General features: G+C 45.7%; 1 protein-coding gene across 3 annotated transcripts; it reads left to right on the forward strand.

Moving 5' to 3' along the window:
• The first annotated feature begins 12,531 nt into the window (after window positions 1-12,531).
• LOC131821552 (holocytochrome c-type synthase) lies at window positions 12,532-24,725 on the forward strand. 3 transcript variants are annotated; one of them, XM_059157737.1, is made up of 7 exons: window positions 12,532-12,679; window positions 13,241-13,384; window positions 15,737-15,888; window positions 18,874-19,022; window positions 19,797-19,916; window positions 22,671-22,757; window positions 23,278-24,725. In XM_059157737.1, exons 2-7 carry the CDS (start codon window positions 13,273-13,275, stop codon window positions 23,474-23,476), a joined length of 819 nt encoding a protein of 272 aa, XP_059013720.1. In that variant the 5' UTR covers window positions 12,532-12,679; window positions 13,241-13,272; the 3' UTR covers window positions 23,477-24,725. The 3 variants fall into 3 exon arrangements, with proteins under 3 accessions (XP_059013720.1, XP_059013722.1, XP_059013721.1); XM_059157739.1 differs by having other exon boundaries at window positions 12,544-12,737; XM_059157738.1 differs by having other exon boundaries at window positions 12,544-12,707.
• The last annotated feature ends 61 nt before the right edge of the window (window positions 24,726-24,786 follow it).

A 24,786-nucleotide genomic window follows, 5' to 3' on the forward strand; every position in this document is an offset into this window, starting at 1 on the left:
TTGCTCCGGATCTCTGTATGTTTTTGTACGAAAAACACACAGGCTACTCTAAAACTCCAGAGTATGGCATCGGAGCAGCAGCGCTCACGTCACCGGGGCACTCGTGAGGACACAGATGCTCATCCTCCAGCTACACTCGCTGAATCAGACTCCACATTTTAACACACCCCTGGAGGGACATATGTGCACGTTCAAGGATGAGAAGCATCGGCCCAAACTATAAAATCAAAAGCAACTGTACAGGCATGCAGACACACGCATATAACTTTAAGACCACAGAATGTTTTATGATCAACTCACCATATTTTATATAATAGGTATTTAATAAATTCACCCTTAAGCAAAGTTTAAGCCACTGTCAGCTGGCCTGGTCTCCCTATCCCCTGGAGCTCACGATCTGCTTTACTCGAATCTCCAGATCCATGAAGATCAAGTTTCCCTAACTTACATGATACTTTCCAAGGACTCACGTTCCCACGGTCACCTCTGCCTGTGGACTCCTCCTTCGGCCTGTGCTGGCTCAGTTCGTGTTAACTCAAACAGCAAACAACCCCTTTATCATCTTCTGTGGAAATCCATTCACCAAAGCGTTTGTTGATTTTGTTACAACTCATAATAAAACAGAGACATAAGGAGACTTTCTGAACATGATTTTTTAAAAAAGTACATCTAGGGGTGCCTGGGTGGCTCAAAGGGTTAAGCCTCTGCCTTCAGCTCAAGTCATGGTCTCAGGGTTCTGGGATTGAGCCCTGCATTGGGCTCTCTGCTCAGCGGGGAGACTGCATAGCCCCTCTCTCTCTGCCTGCCTCTCTGTCTACTTGTGATCTCTCTCTCTCTGTGTCAAATAAATAAATGAAATCTTTAAAAAACAAGAAAACTACATCTAAGCCATCTAAAAGTTAATACAATGTCCCATGAATAAATAACACTAGCAACGTTCCCAAAAATTTTGAAATCCCCACCACCACTTCTATTATTTAATATTTTGCTGGAAGTCCCTAGCCCATGCAATTAGCAGCACAAAGACATTTTAGGCATTCTTATTTAAGACATTCAAGACATTTAGGAATGAGAAACAAGAAACTAAAGTTCTTATTAGTTGAGATGATATGGAAGAATCCCTGGAAAACCCAATATAAACAGAAATTAAGACCAAAGACAATAAAAAATTTCAAAACATTGTAGAACATATGGTGAATGTAGCCAACTGCAACAACAAAGTTTAAATACCAATAAATAACTCATCAAAAAATATCTAAGATTTGAAGAAACACTTAAAAACAATATTGAGGAACATAAAAGAAGAACTAAACATTTGGGAGGGTCCTGCATATTCTTGTATAGGTTGACTAATTTCTCTAAAGAGTTTTAGTCTTCTTGGGGCGCCTGGGTGGCTCAGTGGTTTAAGCCTCTGCCTTCAGCTCGGGTCGTGATCTCGGGGTCCTGGGATCGAGCCCCACGTTGGGCTCCCTGTTCGGCGAGGAGCCTGCTTCCCCCTCTCTCTCTGCTCGCCTCTCTGCCTGCTTGTGATCTCTGTCTATCAAATAAACAAATAAAAATCTTTAAAAAAAGAAAAAGAGTTTTAGTCTTCTTAAATTAACATACAATTTTTTAAATTTTATTTTTTCAGTGTTCCAAAACTCATTGTTGATGCACCACACCCAGTGCTCCGTGCAATCCATGCCCTCCTTAATACCCACCACCAGGCTCACCCATCCCCCCATCCCTCTCCCCTCCAAAACCCTCAGTTTGTTCCTCAGAGTCCACAGTCTCTCATGGTTTGTCTCGCCCTTTGATTTCTCCCAGTTCTCTTCTCCTCTCCTTCTCCCAGTGTCCTCCACTACTTGTCCTTCACAAGTAAGTGAAACTATATGATAATTGACTCTCTCTGCTTGACTTACTTCCCTCAACATAATCTCCCCCAGTCCCGTCATGTTGCTACAAAAGTTGGGTGTTCGTCCTTTCTGATGGAGGCATAATACTCCATCGCGTATATGGACCACATCTTCCTTATCCATTCGTCTGTTGAAGGGCATCTTGGCTCCTTCCACAGTTTGGCGACTGTGGCCATTGCTGCTATGAACTTTGGGGTCCATATAGCCCTTCTTTTTAAACTAACATATAAATTTAACATAACCTCAATGAAATTTCCATCCAGGTTAAAAAAAAAAAAAACAAAACTTGACCAGCCAACTACAGATTTCATTCAGAAATATAAATAAGCAAAAGTACCAGGAAGAATTCTGAAAAAGAAGTGTAATGAGAGGTTAGTGATTGGCCAGATGGTCCCAATACTTCAGTGAATCTGGCATTGGTGTGTTCTTGAATACAACAATGGCTCAGAGTAAAAAATCCAAAAATAGGCCCAAGAATACATGGGGACTTAATGTCTTAATAACAAGGAGATATCTCAAATCTAAGTATGGGTGAAGGAGTGTCTGGGCAGATAGAACATTGGATAAATCATCTTGGGACAATGAAGTAAAAATTTGAAAAATACAGAGGGGGGCTGGAGCTATAACTTATTCCTTACACCAGGATAAATTTCAAATATATTAATGTTTTAAAAATAAAAAGTAAAAACTTTGAAAATCTTGAAAAAATAAGAAAGAATTTATTTAGAACTTAAAAAGAAAGTACTTCTGACTATGCTACTAATACCCAGAAACCATAAAAAAAAAAACTGTGCAAATTAAGGTACATAAAATTTACTTAAAGCAAAACTCACCATAAGAAAAAAAAAAAAAAAACAAGAAAAATGATAAACAGAAAATATGTCTAACCTACTGTTACGGACTTAATGCGTCCTACTCAAAATTCACTTGTTGAAGCCTTAACCCCAAATATTACTTTAGGGCTAGTAATCTTCAGGGAGGTAATTAAAGTTAAAAGAAAATGGGCACCTGGGTGGCTCAGTGGGTTAAGCCGCTGCCTTCGGCTCAGGTCATGATCTCAGGGTCCTGGGATCAAGCCCTGCATTGGGATCTCTGCTCAGCAGGGAGCCTGCTTCCCCCCCACCTCTGTCTGCCTCTCCGCCTACTTGTGATGTATCTCTCTCTGTGTCAAATAAATAAATAAAATCTTAAAAAAATAAATTTAAAAGAAATCATAAGAAATTAGACAAAGACCATATGAATTCACTTACATGTGAAACATGAAAAACAAAACAAACAAAATGCATAGATACAGAGAACAGACTGGTGCTTATCGGGGGAAAATGGGAATGGGGGTGGGCAAAAAAGGGTGAAGGAAGCCACCTGTATGATTATGGATGGTAACTACTTATCAGGGTGATCACTCTGTAGTATATGCAAATATCAAACTCAGCAGAAGTTGCCAGGCTGTCTGTAGGACAGGCTGTCAGGGAAATATTTCCTGAACACCTACCATATGTTGGATGTGGAGCCAGTCTCAGAGTCCATATAATGGGGGGGGAATGGTCCCCACCGACAGTCTCACCAATACGCTAGGGGGTAAGACAGACAGATATTCAGACAATTTCATTGATTGTGGCTAATTTATAAAGTTACTGTGGGAATATAAGGAAAATATATTTAGCCATGGCCCTTACTCTGGAGGAGATGACCTCTGAATTGACCCCCCCCCAACTTTATTTTTAAATGTACAACTCAGTGGCATTAAGCACATTTACAGTATTGGGCAACCGTCACCCAGAATTGACTTTAACGGCTAAGGAGGGCTTACTCCAGTTTAGCAGACACTGTCACGTGCTGCAGGAGAGCGCTTCTCTCCCCACCTCCATTTTTTCTTACACAAATGGCATCATACCTCACAGAGTGTTTTTACCCATGTTTTTCTTTACCTAAAATATCTTGGAGGATTTCCATATAGTCACATAAAACATAGTATACAGTTGTATACTATTCCACTGCCTGGATTAATATAATTTATGTAACTGGTCTTTCATTAATTATATAAATTTGGATGGTTTCTAATATATTCCTATTACAAACAACACTACAATGAATAAAAATGTACTTACATCATTTCTCACATTTTCAAGCATATCTGTGGTATATGAAAGAAAATGGAATTGTGGGGGATCAGAGGAACTCTGGGCAACAACAGGAATTGTGGGAAATCATGGAGAATTATGGGTGACAAAGGGAACTATGGGAGATAATAGGGATTTGTGGGAAACAAGAGGACTTGTGGGAGAAAACATAGAATTGTGGGAGACGGGGGAATTGTGGGGGGACCAGAGGTATGATGGGTGAGAAAAGGGAATTGTTGGAATGATCAGAATTCTGGAAGAGAACAGAGAATTGTGAGAAAGCATGGAGAATCATGGGAAATAAAAGGAAATTGTGGGAAAAAATAGGGAATTGTGGGAAATAAGTAGACTTGTGGGAGACTACAAGGAATTGTGGGTGACCAGTGGAATTGTGGGAGAGAAGAGGACTGTGGGAGAGGACAGAGAATTGTGGGAAAGCATGGAGATTTATGGGAGATGAAGGGAATTGTGGGAGATAATAGGGGTTTGTGGGAAACAAGGGGACTTGTGGGAGAGAACAAGGAATTGTGGGTGACCAGTGGAATTGTGGGGGAGAAGAGGACTATGGGAGATGACAGAGAATTGTGGGAAGGCCTGGAGACTTATGGGAGATGACAGGAATTGTGGGAAAGAACAGAATTGTGGGGGACCAGTGGAATTATGGGAAACAACAGGAATTGTGGGAGTGCATGGAGAATCATGGGAGACAAATGGAATTGTGGGAGAACATAGGGAATTGTGGGAAGTAACTAGACTTGTGGGAGAGAACAAGGAATTATGGGTGACCAGTGGAATAGTGGGAAAGCCTGGAGACTTATGGGAGACAAAGGGAATTTTGGGAAAGAACAGAATTATGGGGGACCAGTGGAATTGTGGGAATCAGCAGGAATTGTGGGAGAGCATGGTGAATCATGGGAGACAAAAGGAATTGTCGGATAAAATAGGGAATTGTGGGAAACAAGAGGACTTGTGAGAGAGAACAAAGTATTGTGGGGGACCAGAGAAATTATGGGGAAGGAGAGGAATTATGGGGAGTCCAGAGGAATTTTAGGAGAAATTTAGAAGAATTTGGGGGTAGAACAGAGAATTGTGGGAAAGCATGGAGACTTATGGGAAACAAAGGGTATTATGGGAGAAAGCAGGAATTATGGGGGAGCAGAGGAATTGTGGGAAAGCATGGAGAATTGTGGGAAACAAAGCAAATTGTAGGAGATAATAGAGAATTGTGGGAAGCAAGAGAGCCTGTGGGAGAGAACAAGGAACTATGGGAGAAAACAGAATTGTGCAGGACCAGAGGTGTTGTTGGAGAATATAGAGAATTGTGAGAAACAAAGGGAACTGTAGGAGAGAACAGAGTAGTGGGGGTCCAAAGTGAGTGTGGGAGAGAATAGAGAATGGTGGGGAACAAGGGAAATTTTCAGAAAGAACAGGGAATTGTGGGAAACAAGAATTGTGGGAAGGAACAAAATTGTGGAGACTAGGAAATTGTGGGAAAAGGGAAGAATTGTGGGAGCCAGGGAGTTGCAGGAGAGAATAGAAAATTGTAAGAAGAAAAAAAGACAATTGTGAGATAAAACAAGAATTGTCAGAGAAAGGAATATAATGGGAAAAGAGAGAATTGTGAGAGATAATGGTGTACTGGGTAAGAGAATAAAGAATTGTTAGAAATAAAGGGAATTGTGAGAGAAACAATTGTGAGAGATAAGGGGAAAAACTGTGGGAAAGAAGAGACAATTGTGGGAGTGAATACAGAATTGTGTTTAAAAGGGAACTGTAGGAGATGTGGAATTCTGGAAGAAACCAGAAAATGGTGGGAGAGAATAAAGAAATTGGAGAGAACAGAGAATTATACTTGAGAGAGGGAACTGTGGAAAAGAACAGGGAATGTGGGACAAAAGGGAATTGTTGAAGTGACAAGGAACTGTGGGAGTCATCGGGAAGTGAGAAAGGGAAGGGAGAATTGTGGCAGCAAGTAGAGAATTGTGGGGGAAAATAGAATTGTAGGAGAAAAGAGGAATTCTGAGGAACACAGAATCGTTGGAAAGAATAGGGAAGTATAGGAGACAAAGGAAATTCTGGGAAAGAATGGGGAATTCTGTAAAGCATCAGGGAGTTGTGGGTGGGATAGAAAATTTTGGGAGACACATGGAATTATGAGAGGGAGCAGAGAATTGTGGGAGACATGGAGAATTGTGGGAGATGGTATCATTGTGGAGAAAAAATAGAAATGTGGAAGACAAGGGGAATTTTGGGAAATAAAAGAATAGTTGGAGTGATGTAGAATTGTAGGAGAGAACAGGAAATCATGGAAAAAATAGAGAACTGTGCTTGAGACAGGAAATTGTGGGCAATCAGTTGCATTTCCATACACTAATATTGAACTATCAGTAAGAGAAAATAAGAAAATAATCCCATTTATAATTGCATCAAAAAGAACAAAATACCTAGAAATAAATTCCACCAAAAAGGTGTAAGGCCTGCATATTGAAAACTGTAAGATGTTAATAAAAGACACAGAGGAGGACACAAATAAATGGAAAGACATTCCATACTCACGGATTGGAAGAATCCATATTGAAGAACCCATACTACCCAAAGCATTCTACAGACTCAGTGCAATCCCTAACAAAATTCCAAGGGCATTTTTGACAGAAATAGAACAATCCTGAAGTTTGTATGGATCTACAGGAGAACTTGAAAAGCCAAAGCAATCCTGAGGAAGAATAAAGCTGGAGGCACTTCACTTTCTGATTTCAAACCACATTGCAAAGCTTTAGCACTAAAAAGCAGTTTGGTACTGGCACAAATACAGACATATAAAAAATGGAAAAGAATCGTGAACCTCTTAATAAACCTATGAATGCTTGCCCGACTGACTTACAACAGAAGACCCAAGACTATACAATGGGGAAAAGACAATCTCTTGAATACATGGTGTTGGTAAAACTGGCCAGCCACGTGCAAAAGAATGAAACTGAACCCCTATCTTACACCAGACACAAAAATTAACTCAAAAGGGATGGAAGACATGAACATGAGACCTGAAACTATAAAACTCCTAGGAGCAAACACCAGTAGTCCACTCCTTGACATCAGTCTTGGAGATAATTTTCTTGGATTTCACACCATAAGCAAAGGCAACAAAAACAAAAATAAACAAGTAAACAAGTAAAAATGAACATCAACCTAAATGGCTTCTGCACAACAAAGGAAAGAACCAACAAAACACAAAGGCAACCTACAAAATGGCCAAAAACATTTACAAATCAGGTATCTGGTAAGGCATTAAGAGCCAAAATATATAAATAGCTCATACAACTCAAAAGCAAAAAAAAAAAAAAAAAAAAAAAAAAGTCCAATGAAAAACGGAGTAGACATTTTCCCAAAGAAGACCTAGATGGCAAATAGCTACACAAAATGTGCAGAACAGGGACGCCTGGGTGGCTCAGTCAGCTAAGCTTCGACTCTTGGTTTCAACTCCGCTCATGATCTGGGGTCCTGGGATCCAGCCCACATTGGGCCCTGCAGTCAGCGGGAAGCCTGCTAGAGGATACCTGCCCTTCCCCTCTACCCTTCTCCCCGCGCAGGTGCACTTGCGCACGCTCACTCTCTCTCTCTCAAAGCAATCAACAGATCTTTTTTAAAACAGTGCTGAACATCATGAATCATCAGGGAAATGCAAATCAACCCAACTAAGATTTCACTGCACAGTTGTTGGAATGACTACTCTCAAAAAGACAAGAAATAGCCAGTTGGGTATGGAAAAAAGGGAAACCTTGTGAACTATTGGTGTGAATGTAAATGGACATAACCAGTATAGAAAAATTACGGGGGTGCCTCAAAATATTAAAAATAGGGGTGCCTGCCTCTATGCCTACTTGTGATCTCCCTCTGTCAAATAAATAAATAAAATCTTAAAAAAATAATAGGGATTGCCTGGGTGGCTCAGTCAGTTAAGCGGCTGCCTTCAGCTCAGGTCCTGACCCCAGGGTCCTGGGGTCGAGCCCCACATCAGGGTCCCTGCTCAGCACAGAGCTTGATTCTCCCTCTCCCTCTGCCTGCTGCTCTGCCTACCTGTGCATTTATTTGATCTATCAAATAAATAAGTAAAATTATTTTTAAAAATTCCCCCAAAACTTAAAAATAGAACTTCTCTTATGATCCAGCAATTTCACTGGGTAATTATCCAAGGGAAACGACTAACTCAAAAAGACACATGCACCCCTGTGTTCTCTGCACCATTATTTACAATAGCCAAAACACGGAAGTAAACTACATGTCCACTGACAGACAAATGGATAAAAAAAGGTAACACACACAATGTAATATTATTTGGCCATATAAAAGAAGGCAATCCTGTCCTTGGTGACATGGACAGACTTTGAGGGCATTTTGCTAAGCGAAATAAGTCAGACAGAGAAAGACACTGTATGATCTCACTTACATGTGGAATCTAAAAACAAAACAACAACAACAACAAAAAAAAAACCAAACTCATAGATAGAACATACTGGTAGTTGCCAGGGGCTGGAGGTGGAGATGGGGTAAAATAGATGGAAGTGGCCAAAAGGTACAAACTTCCAGTTGTAAAATAAATTAAGTCCTGCGGATATAAAGCACAGCATGGCGACAACTGTTAACAGTTGCTAAGACAGCAGATCTTAAAAGTTCTCATCGGAAGGAAAAAAAATTATTAACTGTGTGGTGACAGATGTTAATTAAACTCATTGGGGTGATCATTTCGCAGTATTCACATATATCCAATCATTATGTTGTATACCTAAAACTAATTGAAAATTATATGTCAATCAAAACTCAATTTAAAAAGTATTTCTAAAACCACCACAAAAGTTATGGGAAAGACAGGGAGTTACGGAAGAAACAGAGAATCACAGGAAACAACAGAGAATTGTGTGAGACAGGGAACTGTGGGAAATCAAAAAATACTGTGGGAGACATGGGGAATTCTGGGAAAGGACAGAGAATTGTTGGAAGGAGCATTGTGGGACAACTGGGGAACTATAACGGGAGGAACAGTATGAGAGAGCAGAGAATTGTGAAAGAGAGTGGAGAATTGGGGAGAGATGGGGAATTATAAAAGAAACAGGGAATTATGGGGGGGGGAAGGAGAGTCAGGCACAAGGCATGGAATTGTGGGAGCTCTAAGAAGTACAAAAGCTGCACTTTGTAAACACTAAGTAACCAAAGGTTTGGAAAGGAGACTTATTTTACAAGAACCAGTCCTAACTTCAGTTTGTAATTATAAAAGAGCTTCAAATTTTCCTAAACCCTTGGGTCTGACAGCAGGAGTGCATATCACATTACCAAAGATTCGCAAACCCACACACACTGCCTTGTCTAGGCAGATAGACATATACGTAAACATACTCACATAGACTGACACACACACGTGTGTATACATGTACACACGCAAACACACACACATACAAGTATATACGCACACATGTCTTGGAAATTTCAAACATGATCACAGAAATAAACTAATAAAATGGTTGGGAAATTTTATTTTTATTTTTTTTAAAGATTTTATTTATTAATTTGACAGAGAGAAAACAAAAGTAGACGGAGAGGCAGCCAGAGAGAGAGAGAGAGCAAAGCAGGCTCTCTGCTGAGCAGAGAGCCCGATGCGGGACTCGATCCCAGGACTCTGAGATCATGACCTGAGCCGAAGGCAGTGGCTTAACCCACTGAGCCACCCAGGCGCCCCGGTTCGGAAATTTTTAAAATCTCAGGAAAAATAAAACAAGATGAAAAAGTGACAGAATAATAGAAGAAAATTAGAGTGTCAGTCAAGAAATCCAACATTTGAGGAAGAGAGGTTCCTTAAAAGAGAAAGAGAAACTGGAGCAAGTTACCAAGAAAACTAATAATACAAGAATATATCCCCAATGGGAAGGTTATAGGTTTCTAGAATGAATGGTCCCATCAGGTGCCCAGCCAATGAAAGCAAAGAGGTCTGTATCAGGGCACATCTTTCCAAGCTACTAGAAGAAAGAGAAGTTAATAATATTGTTGAGGGAAAAAAAAGAAACAACACTTGACTTTTCAACATCTGCAGTGGAAACTAAAAGACAATGAAGCAACCGCTTAACAATTCAGAGAGAAATGTTTCTAAACCTGGAATTATATATCCCACCTACCAATCACATGGGAGGGTAAACCAAAAACAGTTTCTGATTTTCAGAAAACTGAAAATTGATGTGCTCCCAAAACAATGCAAAGAAGGATACAGGATATGGAAGAACCAGAGCTCCAACACAAGACAGGAAAAGGTCAAAAGGAAGTCCTAGAAGATGACGAGCATAAGTCACTTCCAAACAGTTTAGAATTAGGCAGTGGCCGAAGTGAGCTGCTTATCTGAGTGAGGTCTCAAGGGAAAAAAGGGAAACATACGCAGTAGTTGACATATTTAAATGCATTGGGAGGAGGAGTCTTACAATGCAGACAGAAAGCTTAGGGATAACCTAAAAATCTAGACAAAGGGGGAAAAGGCATTAAATTCTATTGAAAAACAATCCATCTTTGGTCATAACAAATATTTTCACAGTCACAATAATAGAAATACTAAACTGTGATGTATCCAAAACTGTGTAGCTATTGGCACAGGAGAGGGACACATGTGTTTGTGTTACCATGTTGTTTGGAACATGAAGGAAAAGTAGTAGAAGAAACAGTGAAGGGGCAGTAAGTCTTTGGGTAGAGTGGGGATTGAGGGTGAAAGCGTGCTCCCAGTCTCCCTAGCCACGTACAGCTCTCCTTCAACACCCTGTTTGGTGGCTCTTTTATAAAGCATCCTTGTTACCTCCTTCCTTCCTATCCACTTTTGGCACATGACCCTCGAAACAGTCACTTCTTCCCTTTTGCCTCCAAGAGTCCGCACATACATACCCTGGGATGTAAATACGGTTATTTGTTAACATGCCCGTCTCTCCCATCACCAGAGAGCGCGGGGCCTTTCTGTGCCATGTGCCCCTGTGGATTGTGGTGAAATCTCTGAGTATCTTCTCAGAGTAATATTTTTACGTGCGTAAAACAGAATTAAGAAATCACTTAAAAATTAGTAGATTGAAACAAAATTATCCACATATTTTAGAAAAACAGATTTTGATCGTTAAAGGCCAGGTTCCCCAGGAAATATACACTGATATAACATAGATTTTAAAATGCTGTCTTGATCCACTTTGAAGGCCCTGCCTAGTGGCTGGTCCATTCCCTTTTTTGAGCAGTTAAGTCCGCACTTGCCAACCACCTCCCGGGTTGGGCTCTCATACTCTGAACCACTATACGCTGTGCGCCTGCCCCAGAGCCTGCCTCTCCTGTTTCTTCCCCCTTTCCCGCTGGCTCATGAAGGATCTAGTGCTCCTGCGTGTGGCACCCCACCGTGTGATGTATACCCCTCTCTTGGGATCTGGGAGCATAATCAACTGTTTATTCAATGGCAGTTGTTTCCTGATTCGTTGACCTCACCAAATCTAAATAATAATTAATAATTAAACTTATTAAAATGGTTGAGACTCCAAGAAATATGCAGCGGAGTGCTCTCATACACAGGAGAGTCACGGGAGGTCTAGGCAAAGGGAGAAGTCGAGCTGTGATGCAGTCACCGTGGAAGTCTCAGCCACTGACACGGGGGGGGGGGGGGGGCTTCTGAGGTGACCTCCTTAAGTCGAGGGCCTGGGGGTTATGTGCCCTTGCCGAGGCCATTTGGAGGCAGCAGCCTGGGCTCAGGGAGGGGATTGATTTTGCCTGATGCAGTTCTCTTTGGCAATTCCTGGGGAGAGACTCAGCTCAGCGGTGTCAGCGGCTAACAGCCCCCAGCACCCTGGAGATGGTGTGCAGACCCTAAAGGGCCATCTGGGCATGCTTCACAGTTCCATCACAGTGTATCACAGATACAGAAAGGCATATGCCTCTTAGTAACACTTTTAAGTAACAAGATGAAATTATCTTAAGACAGAAACAACCGTCATTTGTGACAATTTCTCTGTGATTTCTCTTAGTACTGCATATTTCTAACACTACTAGGATTTGTGCCTGCATTCCTGGTGGAAAAAATACTAGATTTCTGTTAGAGGTAAGTGAAAATACAGACCTTCAAGTCCGCACACCCAGTTAAGAAGGCCTTGGGAGCCGGAACCTTGATTTGTTCATTTTGGGATCTCCAGAGTCGGCCACAGTTCTGGACTCCTACTGATAGTACTTGAGTCATTGCTATAATTAAAGCTGATGGGATACAGCTTAAAAGAGAAAGACTTTTAAAACTAACACCTCCAAAGCAACCCTTCTACGGCTTCAAAGAGCTAGAGTGGACAGCTTCGTTCTATGGAAGTCTCAGGCTCAGCCCAAACACTCCCTGCCCGCGCTGGCTTGGAGGGGCGGGGCCAGGGACCGGCACTCGCACTTATAGGTCGAGGCGGGAGGGGGCGGGCCCGCTTCTTCGGGCTCGACGGAAGCCCTTCCTTTTCAGTCCTCGCCCCGCCTCCTGTGCGCCCGGAAGTCCCGCCTTCGGAAAAGGAAGTAGCAGTGCGCTAGGGCGCCAGCGGTGACCGCGACGATAGCGGTGACCCAGGGAGGAGAAGGCGGCCACGGTTTGGCGGTTAGAGGCGGGGCCGGCTCCTCGGAGCGGTTCGGGACAGGAGTCAGGTGCGGAGGAGGAGGCTGGCTGAGGCCGGTGGGTTTCGGGGTCCCGGGACTGGAACAGGTGGGACGCGGAGGGACCGTGTGAAGACAACTTTGGCCGCGTTTCCCCCTCGGAGGTCCTTTCCTTCCTTTCTCGAATTCGTTTTCGCGCGGTACCCTGCCCTGATTCCCACTTCTTTTCTAAGCCTGGGTCTGAGGGTTTAGTCTGGACTCCCCTCTGGGTCACCACGTTTAGGGCTCCCTGTTCCCCAGACCCACGCTCTCTATCCGTGACGTAGTTTTTTAGGGACCCCATCACCTCACCCCCAAAATCCGCGCATCTTAGAAACGTGACCCTAAAGAATGGTGTGGTTTAGATTTCACACTGTTATTTCCCAAAGGGTATACATTAAAGCTGTCTCTTGAAGTGGATACCCTGCTCTGTAGATTTACATCAGAATGATGAGGAAGTAAGACCGTTGGGTAGATTAAGGAGGGTTGGACAGATTAAGAAGACCGAGGGAGTTGTCGGAGCCCAGGCATCAGCATTAACCTGTCTTTCTGCTTTGGCACGATTGAGTTTAGAATTATTTGGATTCAGCGCGTTGGTTCCAGCCATGGGTTTGTCTGCATCTACCCCTGCTGTTGCCGTTCAGACCTCAAATGCTTCAGATCATCCGACAGCATCCCCGCCTTCCGGATGTCCCATGCATGAAGGGAAAATGAAAGGTAATTGACCCTTTGTCTAGCAAATAAAAACAAAAAAGAATTCTTGAAAGGGTTTTAAGGAAGAGGCAGCACAGCACACTAGTGGGGCAAAGTGAGTTCTGTCCTTATGGTGCTACTTTCAAGGTATGTGACTATAAACAAGTTACTTTTCTAAGTCACAACCTGTCATCCGAAAGGTGAGGATATAATAATATTTCACAGGGCTGTTGTGACAATTAAGACAGTGCACGAGAGTGGAGTGGTGGCTTCATACATTAGCCCTTACCCCTCAAAGTTTGCAATCAGAGGTTCTCAACCTGGGTGGCCACACCCATCCCCTCCAGGGGGGGACATTCGGAAATGTCTGGAAACATTTTTGTTGGTCAAAACTGAGAGGAGCTGGTGCATCTAGCAAGTAGAAACGAGGAGTTCTGGTAAACATCCTGTAGTGCACAGTGTACCTCTGCAACAAAGATCTCCTGGCCCCAAATATCAGCAGTGCCAAGGTTGAGAAACCTTGATCTAGATCTGTCTCTATCTACTAAGGCAACTTTACACCCGTTGCATTATTCATCTTTGTAAAAGTAAGTCATCACTATGGCCTTCCTGCTGTTTCCTTAGCTGCAGAGGCGAGAATGGAAAAGCTGTCTTTTATTCCTCACTGGTCCACATTTGCTTTAGATGTTTTATATAAAAGTATGACCTGAAAAACACTTTCTTGCATTGTACTCTTTGATTCCCTTGGTCATTCAGCAAGAATTTACCCACCGCCCACTCTGTGCCAAGCACCGGCTGGTTTTGTTTCTGCACCGAGAGATAGCAGTGCATAGAACACAGAAATCCTTTGCCTGGTGGAGTACGCATTCTCATCCTCGTACTCCAGTGTGGTTAGGTTTTCTGTCTATTTTATATTCACAAAACTTAAAAACCACACAGTTAGTAAGTGGCAAAGCCAGCAAAAACTCTGTGACCTTGGACAAGGACAGACCCAGTGCTTTTCCAGGGTTCCCTCTGTACAGGAAGAGTGGAGACAGAGTTGGACAGAGCTGTTGTCCAGTTATCTGTGTTATCTGTGCTGAGTGTCCCCGGGTGGATCATAGAGCCCTGAATGTGGTTTGATTTCATTTACTATGTATCCAGAAGCGCTGTCAGTCAGATTTGTTTGCAAAAGTAAAGAATATGGATATCTGTAGGCGACTAATGGGGTTCCTGGTTATATGGACAATGTAACAGTATTTTCTCACACCCAGCTGGGATCAGTGACCATGGAGAGATGGGCATTTTGAATGGTGGAGTGGAAAGCTGGTGGAAAAGTCTCCCTTCACCCCTCAAGCGGACAGCCATACAGGGTCCTAGGGAGTAAGGATCAGCGAGGAGGAACAGAGGAATGGAAGTGAAAAGAAATTTGTCTTTGGTGTGTATGGGCATCTAGCACATTCTTGGTGTCACTGCTGCTGCCTAACGCAAGGATCCCTTACTGGGGCAGCTGTCTTCTGGGTCATGGCTCTCCAGGTGCCTGCCCCCTCTCGATAGCGGAAGACCCGTTTCTCAGTCCCCATGCTTGCTTCCAGGAGCACCCTGGATTCTTGGGTGTCAGCTGCCCCACCTGCTGGGCTCTTGTAGCTTCACACCTTCCCTCTTAAGTGGCAGCGGGTCCCACGTGGACTATGGACCATTTTCTTTAATATGTGCCTTTTCTTGCTAAGTGCTTGCTATTCACTGATGGGGAATAGAACGCCATCAAGGGGTAGCTTTCTGTGCCTTGTATCTGTCCTGGAGCAAAGCACAAGCAGGGCACCATCTGGACTTGTCTCCAGGAGCCTTTTTGAAGGCTCCTCTGCTCAATTCCATCTCCCGTCTCCAGTTCCTGGGGGAGGGTGTTGGTAAGCCCGACGTCCTGTGTCCTGGTCAGGCCGGGCCTTGTCTGGACTCTGAATTGAAAGTCAGGGAGACCCGGTAAAGCATGGCTGGGCCTCTGCTTAGTCTGTTTGGCGACAGCTCACTGCCGGGGACCCATGTGGGAACCTTCTCACCCACCGCTAAAACCGTGCAATGAACAGTACATTTCTCTTGCAAATGTTGAGGTTTTTTTGTTTGGTTGGTTTTGGTTTAGTTTTGCTACAGGCATGACATGATAAGGGAATGGGTACCCATTTCTATTTCAAGGGGAAAGTAAATTTATAGAACCTTCCCCTCGTCTATAGGATTTTAGAACGTTAGCTGGTTTAGCCCTTGGCAGCTTGGAACAGTAGAAAGCTGGCTTTGCCTTTGATGGTGATCACTGGTCAGAAAGCCAGCTCTTTAGGGCCGGGATTGAGAGAGCCAGATGTCCTGCCTTTGTGGTGACACTGTTTTTGACTTGATTTATTTCAGGCTGTCCAGTGAGTGCAGAGCCATCTAAACCAGCTTGTGAGAACAAAACGAATGCCGTGCCTGCCCACCAGGATCGTGCGTACGAGTATGTGGAATGTCCTGTTACGGGCGCTGTGGCTAAGAATAAGGAGAACCTAGATCCTTCTAATCTGGTAATTTACACTCAGCCCCTCTTCTGGAACTTTTTCTGCAGAGATGTTTTTATGGCCTCCTAAGACAGACTGCTGACTGCTAGGATTCATTCTTCTTTCCTTTTAAAATAAAGAAGTCTGATATTCCGTCCACACTGAAACTCCTGAACGCATCACTAATCGGAGTTTCGGAGAGTGCCTCGTAAAGGAAACACTGATCGCGAAGTGCCAGAATAGATTGACTGGAAAGAAGCCAGAGCAAAGGGATTTTCCTTTAGGGATAATAGAAGGCAGGGAAGTGCCGTTAGGGGTTCTGCAACACTGGGTAAAGATATTTCTGGTCCTCAGAAACCTCACAGGCACGATGCCTGGTTAGGGCTCTGTTTTCTGGCACAGCCACGTGCCAGCCTGTGTGAGAGTCACTGCTGTGGCGCAGCATCAAGTGGCGGCCACCAGTGGAATGCCACTGAGAAAGCAAAGGCGAGACAAGCATGGCCTCAACACATTTTGTGATAGTGTAGGGAATGGAGGTTTCCTGTTTGAAATCACATTTTAATGGAGAGACAGACATGTTCGGATCCGTACTCTGGAAGGCCAGAACGGGGTGCTTTGAAGGCCAGAGTTGGGGCATCTGGGTGGCTCAGTAGTTAAGCAGTCGTGAGCAGATTGCTGATGTACAAGCGTGGGACAAAGATCTTTGAGGACTGCTATTCTGTTAGTTAACATCTTGTATTTGTAAAAGTAAAGCCTGTAGTCAGTATATAAGCAGTTTCAGATTGACTTTACCAATCTTAAAATTTGACCACAGGGTCTTATATTTGCAGATGTGATATAAAACCCAGAACTTGGACTGCATAGTTAAAATTATTTATGCCTAACATTGAGGTGTGTGCCTTAAATATGCTTCCACAGTAGAGTTTGAATGACTACTGTCTCATCCATTTGTGATTGAAAGCTGCCTTTCTGTTTACTTTGAGTCTTGTACATAATACTTTTTTTAATAAACTGTGAAATAAAACATTTTAAAACTGAAAAAAAAAAAAAAAACTGAGCTGCCTTCAGCTCAGTTCATGATCCCAGGGTCCTGGGATGAATCCCTGCATCAGGCTCCTGCTCATCTGGAAGTGTACTTCTCCCTTTCCCACTCCCCCTGCTTGTGTTCCCTTTCTCACTGTCTCTTTCTGTCAAATAAATAAATAGAATCTTTAAAAAAAAAAAAAAAGGCTAGGGTTATCCAAGGTGTTTAGAAATCTTGGCTAACATTTGAAGGAACCAGATATACTTAGTCTGGAAGAAAAGGGTGGTGGGATTGTGTGTGTGTGTGTGTGTGTGTGTGTGTGTGTGACAACATACATGTCATATATATATGTACACGCATGCACACACACATAGAACAGTACCATCAGCTGGGTGGTTTGTAAAGGACAGACATGCCATTCTTAAAGTTCCAGAGGCCGAGAAGTCCTATTGGAAGGTGTTGGCAGTTTCAGTAAATTTGGAGGGACACAAACATGCAGCCGCAACAGTCAGTAATGAGCTTGCCAAGCTATAAGGAAACTGTTGTGTTGGCGGACGAGATCAGGATCTCCCCACCTTTAGCACTGTTGAGATTTGAGGCCGGGCAGCTCCGTGAGCGGGGTGCTGTCCTCTGCTCTGCAGGACATTAGCAGCGTCCGTGGTCCTCACCCCCAGATGCCGTGATTCCCTCTTTTCTCAGTCCCGACCACCTAATGTGTCTCCAGACATCGCGGGAAGTGCCACCGTAGGACTACTGTTCTAGAGAATCTCTCATAGCCTAGTGGGTCAGAACATGGGCCTTTTGGAATCCCACAGACCTAGACTCTTACTCATGGGATTGTTACCTGTAGCAAGAATATTAATTAATACTAGCCAGCATTGCTTCTGGAGACATCTGTTACCCTTGCGCTGGGCACCACACACACGCCCCAGTAATCCTCACGCCCGCCGGCAGCCAGGGGTGTTAATGTCCCCATGTTGAGAGCTGAAGCCACCGAGAATGAGCGAGGGTGCAGTTCGCCCCACATCGCTCAGCGGGGAAGCGGCGGCCCCCAGTGAATCCCAGCTGCCTCTGACCTGTCCTTCAGCCCCCTGGGGCGACGATGCAGGTCACGTGCTCGCTGTGGCGCCTGACGCACCCAGTTCTCCCGCGGCCACAGTTCGAGCTGAGGCCATAGCGTGACTTAATAGTAAACGGGCATCTGCTAGATCTTCAACCTGGAAACACAGAAGTTCTAGGCCCGGGGTTCTCAGCCAGGGATGGTTTTGCCCCTGGGAGGACATGGGTTGTCACAGCGTGGGAGGAGGGATCCAAGACGGTCGAGACCCGGGGAGGTTGCTGAAAATCCTGCAGCGCTCAGAACAGACCCCCACCACCACCACCGAAAGTTGTCCATCCCAAATGCCATCGGGGCCTGGGGTGAGAACCCTGGTCCAGGGAAGGTGTTCGCACAACGGTGTTGCTGCCCCTGGCGTCTGGGGGGAAGGGTTCTTGCCCCGCCTTCCAGTCCACCGGCGCCGTGTCGCTGCTCGTCTGTCTTGTATTCAGCCCAGAGACTGAGCATCAGCCAGATCCTAAAAAGTAAAGAATATCTAAAAAGACAGTGAGGGCACACCTGTACTTGATGGTGCTGTCCCTCAGAAGAGTGAACAGTCATTTTTGAAAAGCTCATCGTAGAAATGTTTACAGAAACGTTGGCAGTCACGGTATTTGTTTTTACTTAATCCTTGGGGAGAAAGAGACAGAAAACTTAAGCACAGTGTGATTTTACCATCTGTGAGAACCTCAACAAGGAGAAACTTTGGAACTCTGGCTCTTCAGAGTGGCCAGGTTATCTGAGAGAGCTGAACTTTTGCCGTCACTGGCGTCATCGGGACCTGTACCCTGTGTGCAATGCACTGCTTTCCAGAAAGTCGTTGATTAGTATTGTTTGTTTCTACTTTACGTCCTGTTTCCAACATTTTAAAAAATCTGCTTAATTTCTTTAGATGCCACCGCCCAATCAGATGCCGGCCCCCGATCAGCCGTTTGCACTGTCTACGGCGAGAGAGGAGTCGTCCATTCCGAGAGCAGATTCGGAGAAAAACTGGGTGTATCCTTCCGAACAGATGTTCTGGAATGCCATGTTACGGAAAGGGTGAGTGAGCGTCTTACTGAGGCTCATCAGATTCATCTGAGAATTAAATGTTAAAGATGTTTTCATCCCCAAACACCCATCAGTATATAACATTCAACTGATTTTTCAGACTTAAAAGAATTTAAATTCAAGGCCAGTGTATCAGCTGGGATTTTCCAGAGAAACAGAACTAAGAGGATGTGTGTGTCCTTATACATAGAGATTTATTTTAAGGAGTTGACTCACGTAATTATGGAGCCTGAGAAGTCCCACGGTTTGCAGTCAGCAGCCTGGCGACCCAGGAGGAACTGATGTTTTCCAGTCCAGAGGCAGGAGAAACCAGGGTCCCGGTTGGAAGGCAGTCAGGCAGGCAGAGTTCTCTCGTGCGGGAGGTTCATTCCTGTTTTGTTTAGAGCTTCAGCTGATCAGATGAGGCCGCCCAAGCTACGCAGAGCCCTCTGTTTGACCCGTTCCAGTGTTACTCTTGTCCACAACACCCTCAGGCACACCCAGAATAATGTTTGACTAAACACCTACCCCCCTACGACTAGTCAAGTTGACGCAGAAGATTAACCCATCATAGCCAGCAGTCGTTTTTAAAAATACAGTTACATAAAATACTTAGAAAAAGTTGAAGAATCCCTAATCAGTGGTACTTACTGAAAAAGTGTCCCCTTGTGGTTCCTTGATACGTGAGTGAGTGGTTTTTGGTCACTCGGTGAAATGAATATGCGGGATGGTTTTATGGCATTCTCGGTAAGGTTTTACTAAGTTCTACCGGACGTTCTTTCCTAGGTGGAAGTGGAAGGATGATGATATTAGTCAGAAAGATATGTATAACATCATCAGAATTCACAATCAGAATAACGAGCAAGCTTGGAAGGAGATTTTGAAGTGGGAAGCCCTTCATGCTGCGTAAGTATGTTTGAGATCTTTTTAAAAAAACCATCCTTCCAACATCTGTCTTATTTCATCTCTGCTTTCTAGAGTTTAAACCTTTTATTCAAACAACATGTTACTCTAATACAACATTTTATTTATTTATTTATTTGTTTATTTATATATTTTTAAAAGATTTTATTTATTTGTCAGAGTGCACAAGCAGGCAGAGTGGCAGGCAGAGGCAGAGAGAGAAGCAGGCTCCCCGCTGAGCAGGGAGCCCGATGTGGGACTCGATCCCAGGATCCTGATCATGACCCAAGCCGAAGGCAGTGGCCTAACTGACGGAGCCCGCCGGCATCCCTCTAATACAGCGCTTTCGGCAGCAGGCCTGCTTCCGTGACTGGTGGGGTAAACTGCTCCCACGCAGCTGTGTGAGAGGCAAGCATTTCACTGTGCTTGTGGATTCGGTGGGTCCCAAGTGCAGAAGGTACAGAGCAGGGATGGCTTGTCTGTGCTTCCAACGGCTCGGGCCTCATCCAGGTTCTGATCAGGGATGGCTTGGCAGTGCTGGGCTGGAATCCTCTGAAGGCTGGACCGTTCACTCGTCTGCTGATTGATGCCAGCTGTCAGCCAGGACGCCTTCCCCCAGCCTCTCACTGTGGCTGCTTCAGCTTCCTCACACCATGGTGGCTGGGTTGCCAGAGCTAGAATTCCAGAAAGCTCCAGGGAAGCTGCATCTCTCTTGATGACCTGGCTTCAGCTGTCCCGCAAGCCTGCCCAGGTTCAAGGGGAGGGACCTTGGACTGCACCTCTCAGCGGGAGGAATCCTGCGGTGCCTCAGGAGGAATCCTGTGGTGTGTGGAGATGGCACAGTGCTCTCCACCCCAGGGGTGAGGAGAAAACCAGTTCCGTTCCTTTAGCCCTATTGACTTCCCAGTAGGATTAAACATCAAGGGTAGTCTTAGCCCGTGGGCCTCCTCCTCAGAGGGACTCGGTGAATGCAGTTGAGTGTGTCAGCAGCGATGGACCGTCAGTCTGTTGGAGTGGTGGTCCTCGCACTTGAGCTGCGTCGGCCTCGCCTGCAGGTTTATTGAAACACTGAGTGCCGGGCCCCCACCCCAGGGTTTCTGATTCCGTAGATCTGGACTGAGGCCCAGACTTGACATTTCCATAACAACATAGATGCTCCTGGTTTGAGGAGGCCACTTTGAGAAGCGGTGGGGAATGTCAGCACAGATAGCCGGATTGCATTATCCCAGGCGGATTACATTGTAACTTCCTGATAGGAGGCGCCTGGGTGGTTCAGTGGTTAAACGTCTGCCTTCGGCTCCGGTCATGATGGTGGAGTGTGGAGGCCCAGGATGGAGCCCCACATCCGGCTCCCTGCTCAGTAGGCAGTCTGCTCCCTCTCCCTCGGCTCCTCCAGGTTGTACTTGCTCTCTCAAGTAAACAAATAAAATCTTTATAAAAATAAAAGATAGGGGCACCTCAGTGACTCGGTGGGTCACTGCCTTCGGCTCAGGTCATGATCCCAGGGTCTTGGGTTTGAGCCCCGCATCAGGCTCCCTGCTCGGCAGGAAGCCTGATTTTCCCTCTCCCACTTCCCCTGCTTGGGTTCCCTCTTTTGTTGTGTCTTTCTCTGTCAAATAAATAAAATCTTTAAAAAAATAAATTCATGATAAAATGTGGTTAATTTCTTGGCAAAAGTCCCTGGAACGATTTGGTGTAGATGTCCTGTTGTTTTTTTTTAAACACTTGGACTCTGAGTTTCATTAGTAGCACTTGCTGGATGTGGGTGGCCAGGCACCAAGCCCAAGAAGGGTCCCTGTGAGGAGGGAATGCCGCAGCAAGCAGGATTCCCTTCTCGGGAAGCCGAGGGCAGCAGCACTCAGAGCTGCCCTCCCTCCGGCTCACTAGTGATGTGAGCTGCGAGGGTGAGACGTATGCCGAGCCACAGCCCCGCCAACCACTTGTGGCGGGACAGAGCAGAGAAGACAGGCGAGGACACGCCACTTTGACAGTTTCAGCCCCCCTTCTAGTCTTTTCCAGGGTCCCTCAAAATTTAGGTCAGCCTTTTAAAGACACCTGCCGCAGCTTCCAGGGACCCTCTCGAGAAGAGATGCTAGTGAGTCGTTGATAAAGCAGGAAGCAAAGTGACTCTGATGGGCCTCACAGTAGGACTAGGGCACCCTCGGGCCTGTTCTGTCCTGCCCACATCGTTAGGCGGGTAAGGCTGAAGTCTCTCCTAAGAGTGATGGCAGCTAACAAGATCGGCCCCCTATCCCGTATTTACTTACTTAAAGGGCCAGTGCAGCACGAATTTCATTTGTTCTTAGGGATTCTTTTAGCATTTTTCTTCATGAAGCCTTGCTCATTGGTTTCAAATGAAAGAAAAGTAGATTTTCATTTATTTGTTTCAAAAAATCCGGCTGCAGGGTGTGAAAGTCAAGTGTAATGCTCAGTACTTCACATTTCTTTTCTTTTTTAACCCTGAGAATATGCCTCTCTATCCCTCCAGCAGACGCGAAGTGCACTTCTGCCTCCTGGGAAGACGCGGATGCTCGGAGTGCCGGGGAGGGTGGAATGCACTCGATCCAGGAGCAAAGAGCAGCATTTTTACCGAATAGGGATATTTCTTTGAGCTGTCCTGAAAGTTCCCTCACTCTGTCAAAATGAAATTATGTAAAATGCATGCAGAAAACTGTGTGTTGTTAAGAGACGGCAGTGCCGCCTTTCTCAACGGAGGGGAAGTATTTTAATAGGCTTTTCTTGTTTGGGACCTTCTAGGGAGTGTCCTTGTGGTCCATCATTGATCCGGTTCGGAGGTAAAGCGAAAGAGTATTCCCCGAGGGCGAGAATTCGGTCCTGGATGGGGTGAGTGGCGCTGCAGAAATGTTCCCGGCCAGTCCTCCACTCGTGGCACCCAGGCCAAGCAGTCTCAGGACTGCGCAGCCACCTTCCAGAACGTTACCGGCGCTCAGCCGGAGAGTCCTTGCTCTCCCTCAAGTTTGCCCGTCGGTGGGCGGGCTTCTCCGGGCGCCGTGTGTCATTCCTGTCTGATTGTCGTTGCCCTGAGTTGAGTTGCCTTCTGTGTTCTTGGATCCGCCCTCTCCCTCCTCCTGTGGTCTCTCTGCGTCCCGGCACTTAGTCGCTGCCTTTCCTTCCTGGTTGGCCGCTTCTCAGCTCACACTTGGAGCTCTGCAGCATCTCCGCGACCTCCCCGGCCTCGGGCTCTTCCCCGCTGACCGCGTTGCCTTTGTAGACAGATGAGCCGTCGCCCGACCTGGGCTCCGCACGGTTCCGCGGCCCCGTCTTCCCCCGAGCCTCACCTGCCAGAGGGAGGTCCGGCGCCCGGGAGCAGGCATCTCATGCTCCGAAACGTGTTTCATTCCAGGTACGAGCTGCCTTTCGACCGGCACGACTGGATCATCAACCGCTGCGGGACGGAAGTGCGGTACGTCATCGACTACTACGACGGCGGGGAGGTCAACCAGGACTACCAGTTCACGGTGCTGGACGTGCGGCCCGCCTTGGACTCGCTGTCGGCCGTGTGGGACAGGATGAAGGTCGCGTGGTGGCGCTGGACGTCCTAGCCGCTGCTTCGCCAGAGATGGGGAGATAGAAACTATTTTTTTCCGAGCAATACATTAAACTATTTCCCCAAACCGAATCGCTCTCGTGATGTAAGGGGGGCGAGGCCGCCCCGCGCCGCGTACTTTGGTTTTTACTCTCCCCAGTTTCTAGCGGGTCGTTGCAGGTTTCCTTCCCACTTGGCTTCAGTGGGAAGCAGTCCCTTGGTTTCTCCTTCGGCCGTGGTATTATTGCCTGTGTATTTGATCTAGAAAAGTGAACAACGTCTGAAAAAGCACGTTTGTCGTGTGAAGAGAGCTGCTTTTCCCTTCCCGGCTCTCTGGGGTCCGTGAGACGCACACCCGGAAGCCCGTGTTCTGCGGAGGAGCTTAGCTGGCCGGGGGTTGGAACCAACACTGTGCGTCACAGATAAGTGGTTCTGCTTTGGGAAAAGTCACCAGCGTCTTGCTGTCCCTGCAGGAGTAGCGCGCCCTTAAGAAAACGCAGAGCTACCCGCCGGCAACGGACTCCGCAAACGGAGGGGCATCTTGGCTCCGAGTTCTCAGCGGTGAGAATTTCTCAGGCTGGACTTTGTTCTAGAATAGTTCAACGCCCCCCTGGTTTGAGGATGCACGTGCATTGAGATCTATGTTTTCACTTTTTAAAGACTTTAATTCCCACTATCCCGCTACGAACCGCAGCTCCCAGCAAGCGAGTCTCGTTGCCCGCGGCCCCTGACCCGTTTCCCCCACGCCTGAGCCCGTTTCTCCTCCTGCCCGAAGCCCGCCTCCCCCCGCCCCCGCCGGCCTCACCAGAGCCTTGAAGGCTGGGCGCGCATCACAGCAGCAGGACGGTCCCTCTCGAAAATGGGATTCCGTTTTGTTGAATGTTAGGGTTCAGAAGAGGAGTATTTTTCCCAGATACATGGTGTTAGCATCAACTCGCTCTCTCGGGGCAGATTTTCTTTTTTAAAAGCGCTCTAAGTTTGCCGTCGAAATCCTCTCTACCAGTGATTCATAAACCGGTTTTTCTCCTTACAGCAGCATGTTCCCGGCGACTGTTGGGGTTTTTCTTAAGTGTTGATAACATTTCGATTTCCTTGGAGTCTAGCGTTAGGTTAGCAGAAGGAACTGGCAGTCTGGAGTGATTCGGTTGGTACCGATTTCTTTGTTGTGTCAGTTTTGTGTGCTGGTTTCAAAATCCAACAACTTGAAGCTCTTCTACATGTCAAAATATTTGTATATTTTAAAATAAAATAAAGCTGATAGTTGACAGGTTTGGACTTTAAGAGTTACTTTGCGTCTCGCAGTCATTTCTACAGAGATGATCTTTG

Source organism: Mustela lutreola, chromosome X, assembly GCF_030435805.1.
Source record: "Mustela lutreola isolate mMusLut2 chromosome X, mMusLut2.pri, whole genome shotgun sequence".
Classification (NCBI taxonomy): Eukaryota; Metazoa; Chordata; class Mammalia; order Carnivora; family Mustelidae; genus Mustela; species Mustela lutreola.

Excerpts from the sequence above, each read along its gene's own strand:
- LOC131821552 (XM_059157737.1), top strand. The coding sequence starts at position 13,273 with ATGGGTTTGTCTGCATCTACCCCTGCTGTTGCCGTTCAGACCTCAAAT. Across the intron at positions 13,385-15,736 it reads GCATGAAGGGAAAATGAAAG|GCTGTCCAGTGAGTGCAGAG; the intron begins GTAATTGACCCT and ends GATTTATTTCAG. Across the intron at positions 19,023-19,796 it reads AATGCCATGTTACGGAAAGG|GTGGAAGTGGAAGGATGATG; the intron begins GTGAGTGAGCGT and ends GTTCTTTCCTAG.